Raw genomic sequence first — 10,255 nt, forward strand, 5'->3', positions numbered from 1 at the left:
ACGCGACCAATAACAGAGTTCGAAAAGCGGTTGAACGATCTGTGCACGTCTATCCGCGGTGCGATTTTGTGTTACGAAGGTCGAGTTACGAAATCTTTGCCAACACGTGTCCGTATCAACAGCGCGTCGAAAACGCGTGCACCGGGTTCGGACAAGCTGCAAAAAATATGATGATGACATAGGGTTTCCATATTTCATTGGCGAAAATTTTTTTCGGGCAATTTTTTTTTCCTTCGTTTTTCTTATTGCCATAACTAAGGACCGGATTTATACGCACAAAAAATTCTCAAAATATGCTTCTAAAAATGCTCTAATATGCTATAAAATATGTATTTATTTTTAAATATGTACTTAAATATTCAATTAAAATGTTGTTTAAAATTATGTACAAATATGTGAAATGTATTATAAATATAAAAATAATCATTAATTAATACGGTATTAAAAAAAGTATAAAAAAGCTTTTAAAATATTTTGTCGTCTTTGTCGCCATTTAACATTCTTTATCTTCAATCTACAAAGTATAAATACCCACATTAATAAAAAGTGAAAACAAAAATTGAATTCATTGCATTGGATGATATGAGTATGTAATCTTATCTTTGGAAATAAACACCGATCGCAATTATGTGGCAGTGATCGTGAAAATACGACGAAAACGAATATATGTGCTACTAATAATAAAATGTATTATAAAACTATAAATATGCATTTAATAGGTTAAAACGTTGAAATATGCAAAATATGCAAAATAAAATTAGTTTTATTTTAATAAGAAAGATCTAAATCGGGGACAGTGCTCATCAGATTTCAAAAAGTTTATTCCAATACAATTATGCATTTGCATATAAATCCGGTCCCTAGTCATAACTTTTTATTGATTTTCCGATTGTACTGGGACAATTATTAAAAAAAATGTATTCGTTTATTGATTAATTGTTTCTACGGCATACCTCATATCACATCACCCTTCCCCCCTCACGAAAATGTACGACACTACTCCCCGGTACAAAAGGTCTGAAGTGAACACTTCAGAAACACTTCAAAAGGTCTGAAGTGAAGGACTGCGGTCCGACCACTCTATGCTACAGCGCATAAACCAAAGTGATCAGTTCACCGGTCTCGTGAGAGAACGCATTTGACCGGAGTAATCGTCAGTTAGCCAGGAAAATAATTAAAAATAGATTTCGTTAGTCGACCGTTCAACTTTTTATCTGATCACGACAATAATATTATAGTTTTCGGCCTAGAGTTCAACCGGATACAAACATATGTTGTTGAAATCCCATTCCGGGACAATAGTTTCGTGTATCTAACAAGTACCGATCACGTTGTTCTTCATTGTGTAGAGTTGTTTAAATTAGAACTCTTGTCACTTACGCCGTACTCAAAATCGGCAGAGCGGTGCGACGATAGCTCTTTCGGAAAGGTGAACTCGTTCCAGGCCGAGTTAGGTAAGGCGCGTTCGCCCGAACAATATCTTTTTCGCCTCGTCCGCGCCCGCTAATGCGCAGCAGAGCAGTACGTCGTCTCCGACGACAGCAGCAACAACAACAACAACAACAACAACAACAACAATATCCGCGATGACGCAAGCGCGCGGTGGATAATTTGTACGGCCGTGCGAACGCGTTGACCCACGGACGTCAGGCGAAACCAGTTCCGACCCCGTCCGGTTCTGACGTCTGCCCGGGCACGCCGACGTTTTCCGCGCGTGCGAAACGCCGTTGCCGGCGGAAAACCCGCGACGGATCCGCTGCGGTCGTATATGACTCACGGCGATGACGCGAAACCGCTGGACCGTTCGTTCGCCGCCCGTAAGCCGTGGTCAACGTCGCGCGTGATTCATCGGGTTGACCGTGAACGTCTATGAGCGTGCACGGGCGCGGCAACGTTTCCGCCGGAGCCCGACGGAACGGAAGGAAATACAACAAAAGTGTTAAATCCCCGCGTGAGTGACGAACAGCGACGCGATGGCGAACAGAGCTCTGTCCGCGGTTTACGATGCGGAAAAACGACCCGCGATTTTGAATCGCACGACCGCACGATTCGCGCGTTTCCTCGTTCGATCGAAACAAAACAAAACAAAACAAAACAAAACGACGTTCCCCCGCTCGCGAGACCCGCCGCGCGACCCTGGACGACGCCGGGGCAGCCCTGAGTTTGTTGTCCGACGAAATTCGAATACGCATACGTTAAGCTCGCCGGCGGTAGTGCGCGTGCGGTTCTCGACGTATTATTATCGGTGCGCGGGCTTGAACGGCTTAAACGTTTCTCGCCAGTCATCGTTTCTCCGTCGTCAAGATTTCTTCGTTTTCCGAGCGCCGTTACCTGCGGGGAGCGCGGTGTACAAAACGAACGGCAACGGCCGTGATTGATATCCCGTGAAAAGTGTTCATCCAGGGCCGGATTTAAGCGTAGGCTATATAGGCCTGTAGCCTATGGGCCCGCACCACAACAGGGCCCTCACCACACCATCGTACAACTAAAAAAAAAAAAAAAAATGCTCCGTCTAAAAATTTTTAGAAAATTATTTGAAAATGTTCTGGAGATGGCTTAGTTAATAGTTTCACTATTCGTGTGTATGTCCTTTTTATTTTCTAAAAACTTTCTAGTAGGGCCCACACCACAATTGAGCCTAGGGGTCTACAAATCCTAAATCCGGCCCTGTGTTCATCTCGAAGCGTCCGTTAAGACAGCAACAATAATGCGGTGTACGTGAGGTGCGCATTATTGTTCGTCGTTATTCGGTGTTGCGCCTTAAGGACGTACCGTATTGTCTGTCAACAGTTCACGACTGTAACCTACTGGTAACACAAAACATTGTCATCTCCACCGACGTCTGGCATCCCAGGACGCCGTTATGTAATATCGCGATTTTCAGTAAATCGTTTGTTACATCGGCATGTTGTAAATCGATCGCGTCCTGTTCATCCGGCTAATCGATCGCTGAATTACAAATAACACAACGTTGAACAAATTACGAGATAAATGACCGCATGCATCTGTACAGATGAAATGCATAAACGAAACACGAGTCGAGATACTTTATGTACTCTTAAAACAATATTATTATCTTTACACAACAAAATGATTCGTCGGAGTGTCGGTGTTACGTATAACAGTGAATACCAAGAGTACAAGAATTACGTCAAGTTGGGATACAAGCGTTATACGCATATAGGTTTATGCGCTTAGAAAATTTAAAATATCGGTTCGGCTATACTTGGCCTATGCTATCGAATGCAAGTGATGATGCATGGTAAATAGTATATAAATAAATAAATAACATTTATTTCAAAACACTTTACGTGCAAATAGTGTGATTAAAATTTAATATTTGATTTGAGAATAATATTATTACATGTGGAAAAAACCGTATTACACCTCATCACGTTAACACCTACTACGTATTTACGTGTACTCTCAATAAATTAACTAGTTTCTTTCTCACTCAATTTAGGTTTTCTACTAAAAATGATTGTGGCAGATTATTATCATGTTGCTTATATGCACCTTTTCCAAAATTATTTTTATTTTATCTATCTTAAAGTATTTGAAATAGTGTTGAACTTCCAATAGTGAAACAAATTCTTCATCCCAAATACCTAAACATAATATTTAAATCTAATTAGGTGGTACTTCGAATCAGTGGCGGCACGACGCAGATTTTATTGAAGCAGCTGCTTCATACCTAAAATGGGATGAGTATTGTGTGACAGAAAAGTATAGTACATTATTTACCCATTTTCAAGGCCGGCCCAAGTGAAAATTGTGCTCTAGGCAAAATCAAATTTTGCCGCCTCTAAAAAAAATTAATTTCGCTCTTATTTTAACTTAGCCCCTTCCTCAATTTTTTGTGTAACATATCTATATAAAAAAAATTTTAATTTTTTATTTTACGTATAAGATTATGTGTAAGAAGACTTAAAATGATTTCCATATTTATTACTTAAAATCCATCACTATCGCGACTATCGGAAATGTGTGATTATTTATATTTTCGGAACAATTGAAAACACCCAGCGTATGGCCGTAATATAAAATAATATAATATCTTTAGACAAGTTTATTATATAGGCGGGTGGTTTTCACGAATGAATGAATTTCATTAATTTTTCTTATAAAACACCGATAGGACTAAAAAAAATTTACGAGTCAATTTTAAAAATGCCGCTGCAGGCAGGTGCCTAGCTCACCTATACCTTGAGCCGGCCCTGTCCATTTGACATAAAATATTATAATGTGTTTGATTGAAATTGTATAGTCGCATGTTGGCTCGTTCTTAGTGATTCTTTTTCCATAAGATGAGTATGTGCGTAGAAAGAATGAGTGACCTATTCTGAGGCGATTTAAATTTAGCGTGATGTATTATATTTAAGCATAAGCATATGTATGAGGTAACAGGGTAAACACTTGATTACTTTGCGAATCTTCCTTCCCTAACAAAAATATTTAATACTATTATGATAATAAATAACCATATTATGTTCAATTAATTCGACATGTTCGTAAACGGTAAGTTAAATAAACATAATATATTATATCAATATAGTTAGTTATCGGTCAAACATTATTAAAAGTAGTGATGGTCGTAATCAAGATATCTGGATTATCAAAATAATAATTCGATTATATAGGTACCCGAGAGATTATTTCGAGTGATATCTCATTTATTTTAAAAACAATAAATTCTTGATTACGAAATGTGTATAGAATAAAAAAATATTTCGAATGATTTTCATGGAACGAAGGAGTGAGGGAGGAATATTATTTTTAATCTTCATAATCGAATAAGTAAATACTAGTATTTCACTTTGAGTCTTTGTATTAACGACTCGTGCTACTTGTGGGACTGGTTGTTTCGCCCAGAGTTGGGCGTTAGTCGAATAAAATACAGTAAAACTCGCTTAAGACGCTCTTTAAAGGACTAGCTCTAGAGCGTTTTAAGCGAGAAAGTGTCTTATGCAGGATTGAAAAAAATTAAGTGATTGAAATATGGAGTACGGGCAATATACTAATAAATTATATAAGAATATGTAATTAAATACATGTGTACATATATTTTTTCCAACTGAATTTAATTTAAAAAAAATTATTATTAAATATTTTATTATTGTTTATTTAAAAATTGATATATTTCTGTTTGTTTACTATGCTGAAAATGCGTCTCAGCCAGAAAGTTTTCTACTTTGTTGAGATAACCCAACATTTATTCAAAATTTTCTACAGAGGATAATACTTTTCGAATTTCTGTTAGGTTTTGCAACCCGGCAGTAATTGTAGGAGTAGATATTGGATAATAGTAATAGCTGATGATAAAATAGGTATAGTGATAAAATAAAACGATACAACAATAAGAACACGTAAACAAGTAAAATTTTTATTTTTATCTCCGCAAACCTACTAAAATTTATCATAATCTGCTAAACAAAAGAGCGTTTTATCCAATAAGATAGAGAATAACCGAGCGTCTTAACAGGTGGTTTTTACGTTGACTAGTATAGGAAATGTCTAGGGATCAACGGAAAATATCATCTTATGCGGGAAAACGTCTTAAGCGGGAACGCCTTAAGCGAGTTTTACTGTATTATTCGATTGATTATTTGAATAAAAAATTATTCTTCATTGATTTATTCTTAATTTTATTATTGATTTTTTATTTTTATACGTTATTTTAATTTGTATAATTATTCGTTATTTGATATTCCCTATAATCATATAAATAATAAATTTAAATCCTAAATAACGATGTATAATAATAATAGACTTATTATTTAGACTTAAATAATATATATAAAAGCAATACATATTAATACATATAATAATTGACAAAAATAAATTAAATATACTTTTATATTTAATATCATTATTTAATTAATATCATTCATGATTTTGACGAATACATTTATTCTTTATTCAGTATACCAAAATTATTCAGAATAAAAAATTATTCTTTGTTCTAAAATTAATTAGTTATTCATGCTTTTATTTTTTATTCTTTATTTTGATTTGTTTTTGCCCAACTCTGGTTGTTAGACAAATATTGATGGGTATACGGTTATTTTTAGTTATTTATATTTTAAAGTTTGACATAAATATATAGCTATAGTTTTTGAATTACTCAACCACAAAACAAAAATTTCTCAGAACGTTTATAAATAAAATTATATTATATTTATATTTATATATTATATTTCAATGGAACATTTCGAATGATTATTTCGAGACATCTCGTAATTAAATAAATGTCTCGATTACTAATATTTCGATTATTGAAATCATTCGATTATGCCATCACTAATTAAAAGGATACGCTGTTGTAAAGTAGGAAGCAAATAAGAGACGGTTTCTTTGACAATGAAAGTGATAAATGTAACACAGAACTGTTGACCACTATCAGCAGCTTAAAAATAAATAGGAATCAAAAAAAATACTCCTCTCCTCAAAAATATTCCCTCAACACTACCATAACTTCGAATGGACAACTTATCAATAATAAAATTTTATAAATTCTAAGCAAGGAATTTACGAGTGAACTACTTTTTTTTTGTACTAAGCTTGCGATAATTAATTCATAACAGTTGGTCATAGTGGGTTTTGTTATCAATAACGTTTACTTTTTTTTTTTATCTATACTTAAACAATAATATTTTTACGTGGTTTTATGGGAACTGATACTTGAGTTCGAATTCAAAACAGTGTTAAGGTAATTGTTACTTATTTACCTTGACTATATTGGCCCGAGCTTTTGTAGCATCATGAGAGTCGTGGAATTCTTCAGTGGCATCGGTGGGATGCATTTCGCTTTAAAAGGTATAATTATGTACTCGTAACTAACACATTTTATGAAACGAAAACAAACAATTATAAATGAATGTTTAAATAAATTGTATATTTTGTACGTGCCGTCAATGGATTCAAATATTATGATTTTTTCAGAATGCGACATGACAGATTTCGAAGTAGTTCTAGCCGTTGATATAAATACCGTGGCTAATACAGTGTACAGGCATTTCTTCCCATCCACAAATCTTAGGGATTTGAACATTGTTTCTCTTAGCCCTGAACAATTTGATGCTTATTCACCAGATATGCTGTTAATGAGTCCCCCGTGTCAACCATTTACAAGGTAAAATTTTAAATTATTTATTTATGAAAAGTATAAAATAGATTATTTTTTTTTTTTTTTTTAGAAATGGCCTCGTTAAGGACATTGGTGATGATAGAACTAAACCTCTGCTACATATTATTGAAAATATAATTCCAAAATCACGATCCCTCAAGTATATTTTAGTTGAAAATGTTAAAGGGTTTGAATGTTCTTTGGCTAGAAACAAACTTGTTGAATCTTTGAGTCAGTCTGGTTTTACTTATAGAGAATTTCTGCTCAGTCCTGTACATTTTGGTATATGCAATTCAAGGCTCAGATACTATTTATTGGCAAAGAAAAAACCATTAGATTTTGCCATTCCTTTGCAAAATGATATTGTAAGTTATTTAAACAAAATACAAATACAATTAATAAAAATAACAAAAAAATATAGCTGTAGAAAAAATTGCAAATTAATTTTTCTTAAGTGCTTTTTATTCAAATTTCTCAATCTACTAAAAAGGTCATAAACATTTATTAGAACTCTTCCACATTATACTATATAAAATACTAAAATCTGTTCTGAGCTCCATTACTTAATTATTTGGTTAAAAATATTATGGGCTGTGACATTTAATTTTTTCGCCTATTTGGCATACATATTTTTTTGATTTTTTTGTGTACTAAATTGTTGATTAATTTTATTCTTATTTTTATAGATAACTGAAAATCATTGGGACAATAAACTGTGTGAACATGTTAAACAAGTTTCAGATGTGTTATGTGAATCTGAAACAGAATTAAAAGAATATTTAATAAATGATAAACAGTTATTAAAAGGTGCCAAAGCTTTGGATATTGTCACCAAACATTGTAAGAGGTCATGTTGCTTTACACGTTCCTATAGTTCATATTTATGTGGTACTGGTTCAGTATATTCAAGTTTATGCGAAGAAAATGTTGAAAATATTAAAAAAATCATTAATGATAATGAAAGTAATTTAGAAGTATTAAAAAGTCTAAAACTAAGATTTTTTACACCAGCAGAAATTTCACGATTTATGTGTTTTCCTAAATTAGATTTTCCAGTTAACAAAAAAAAAGCTTATCAGCTATTGGGTAATAGTATAAATGTTTATGTTGTATCTAGGCTTTTATGTGTATTATTATCTTAACTGTTTTTCATATAATCTTCAAAAAAAACATTTTTAAGTTTATTTAATTTTAAACTATTTTCAACTAGAAAATATAGAAAACTGTAAAAGTGAATTTTTATTGTTTAAGGCTAATAATTTTAGATAAATATGCTTCAAAACCATAAAAGTTTGAGTTTTTGAATAAATAAACAAATCAGTTAGGTATTTAGTAAAAATACAATAAATAAATATTAAAATTTAAAAAATATTTAAATTTAATGATATTAATTTCAACAATTATGAAAAACTTAAAAAAGACTTATTAGTGATAATGGAAATGTTATAATACATACAATTTTAAGAAAATATATCAATTTAAAATTATTTTCATTATTTTTAGTATTATTTTACAAATAGCTAGTTAATCTTATTGTTACTTATTATTTGAGAGTAAAAAATACGTTTAATTTATAATTTATTTTATAACTTTCTTGAAACATATTATCTTACTCAATAGAAAACGGAAAGCAAAATTTTAATGACTAAGCAGTTAAATGTTGGTTCATAATAGGTATACTGTGAAATGTAGTTAGAAGCCAATTTAAATTACTAATATGAAACGAGTACTTTAAATTTTCATTTATTCATTAAAAATAAAATGAAAAAACTTAGAAATCAAATAAATAATATAATAATATATAGATATTTAATATGGACGTTTAGAGTTAAACTATGAACATTTTAGAATGGTTAAATCATTTTAGAAGCATTTATTTATACTTTATGGTTGTATATTGAAAATGAATTCCTAACTTAAAAATGAACATAACAGTAATTTCATTTTCTTATATTACATATCAGTCCATAATAATATAATTTCATTGTTTTCCGAGGGCTTTTTGCATCTCAGCTGATTTTTGAATCTTAGCCAACTCTTTTTCTGTATAAAAACAATTCAAATAATAAAATTAACAATATATATTAAATAAAATAAATTTTGAAGTATTGATTAAAATGCAAACAAAGCAAGACAGCAAGTATTAAACAATACTAACCTTTTTTTTTCATCATCTCTTTTCTTTGCAGCTTCTGCACGTTGTTGTTTTATGATTGCTAACCTTGCTAAATCTGCTCTTGCTTCTTCAGTTTTACCTTCAGCTTGCAACTTCTGATAGTGTATTTTTTTCCGTTGTCGCTCAAGTTCTTCTCTGTGAATATAAACAAAAGAAAACTGTATAAGGAATATTATTTACAACATAAGATAAATTTTTAATTAACCTTTCACGTCTAGATAACTGAGAAGGTTCAGCGGTTTCTAAGGTTTCATTTAACGTGGCTAATTTTTTTGCTTTTAACTGTCTTCTATTTGGATTCTCGATTTGTATTAAACCAGCAACACCCTTCTTTTTCTATAAATAATAATTTCCATAAGTATTACAATCAGTTTAAAAGGTTAGACAAGTAATTCAAAAGTCATTACATCATCAGAATCTTCGTCGGATTCACTATCGCTCTCCGACTCGTCTTCGCTATTACTCTTATCCCCTTTAGTTGCAGATTTTTCTTCTTCACTAGATGATTCATCATCGCCTCTATTATTTTTCTTCCATCTACGTTCCTGTTCTTCACGTTTTCTTTGTTCTTCTAGTTCTTCAGGATTCGTGAACTTGCGACTCCGTCCTTTATGATTGGTCCATTTTCCTGAATAAGCAAAACAAAAAACACATTGTTCCTAAGATAAACACAAACAAAAGAATTTTTAATATTTTGCTAATGATGTACATACCTCTAGGCATTTTGAAGACTATTTTTTGTTTACTGTTAACGAGTAAATACAGTAAGTAGAGTAATAACAAAATTCTATTTTTGAGCTTAGGATTTCAAAACCGTTTTGGTGGACGGGAGTCGTCGGCTGTATCAATTTATCAAAATATTGACGTCAATGATAAAATCCAACATTATTATATTCATTGTACTGGGTCTTCCGATGTTGCATCAGATAATACCTTGGAAGAAAACAATGAAT

At 32.1% G+C, this 10,255-nt stretch overlaps 2 protein-coding genes across 3 annotated transcripts; one reads left to right on the plus strand and one right to left on the minus strand.

The window, feature by feature from the left end:
- Nucleotides 1–6,618: 6,618 nt before the first annotated feature.
- LOC112682870 (tRNA (cytosine(38)-C(5))-methyltransferase) lies at nt 6,619–8,268 on the plus strand. The gene is made up of 4 exons (XM_025553626.1): nt 6,619–6,816; nt 6,943–7,132; nt 7,197–7,491; nt 7,813–8,268. The coding sequence occupies exons 1-4, from the start codon at nt 6,762–6,764 to the stop codon at nt 8,266–8,268; spliced, it is 996 nt and encodes a 331-aa protein (XP_025409411.1). The 5' UTR covers nt 6,619–6,761.
- A 711-nt stretch (nt 8,269–8,979) lies between these two features.
- Nucleotides 8,980–10,149, minus strand: LOC112682885 (28 kDa heat- and acid-stable phosphoprotein-like). Of its 2 annotated transcripts, none has more exons than XM_025553649.1 (5): nt 10,016–10,149; nt 9,710–9,930; nt 9,508–9,638; nt 9,288–9,437; nt 8,980–9,171 (listed from the first exon to the last, which is right to left on the minus strand). In XM_025553649.1, exons 1-5 carry the CDS (start codon nt 10,023–10,025, stop codon nt 9,108–9,110), a joined length of 576 nt encoding a protein of 191 aa, XP_025409434.1. In that variant the 5' UTR covers nt 10,026–10,149; the 3' UTR covers nt 8,980–9,107. The 2 variants fall into 2 exon arrangements, with proteins under 2 accessions (XP_025409434.1, XP_025409435.1); XM_025553650.1 differs by having other exon boundaries at nt 8,980–9,169; nt 9,285–9,437; nt 10,016–10,148.
- Between the last annotated feature and the right edge of the window lie 106 nt (nt 10,150–10,255).

Source organism: Sipha flava, unplaced genomic scaffold, assembly GCF_003268045.1.
Source record: "Sipha flava isolate LNK unplaced genomic scaffold, YSA_version1 213_pilon_pilon, whole genome shotgun sequence".
Classification (NCBI taxonomy): Eukaryota; Metazoa; Arthropoda; class Insecta; order Hemiptera; family Aphididae; genus Sipha; species Sipha flava.

Excerpts from the sequence above, each read along its gene's own strand:
- LOC112682870 (XM_025553626.1), top strand. The coding sequence starts at position 6,762 with ATGAGAGTCGTGGAATTCTTCAGTGGCATCGGTGGGATGCATTTCGCT. Across the intron at positions 7,133-7,196 it reads CCGTGTCAACCATTTACAAG|AAATGGCCTCGTTAAGGACA; the intron begins GTAAAATTTTAA and ends TTTTTTTTTTAG. Across the intron at positions 7,492-7,812 it reads TTCCTTTGCAAAATGATATT|ATAACTGAAAATCATTGGGA; the intron begins GTAAGTTATTTA and ends TTATTTTTATAG.
- LOC112682885 (XM_025553649.1), bottom strand. Across the intron at positions 9,438-9,507 it reads CAGTTATCTAGACGTGAAAG|AGAAGAACTTGAGCGACAAC; the intron begins GTTAATTAAAAA and ends TTATATTCACAG. Across the intron at positions 9,172-9,287 it reads AAAAGAGATGATGAAAAAAA|AGAAAAAGAGTTGGCTAAGA; the intron begins AAGGTTAGTATT and ends TTGTTTTTATAC.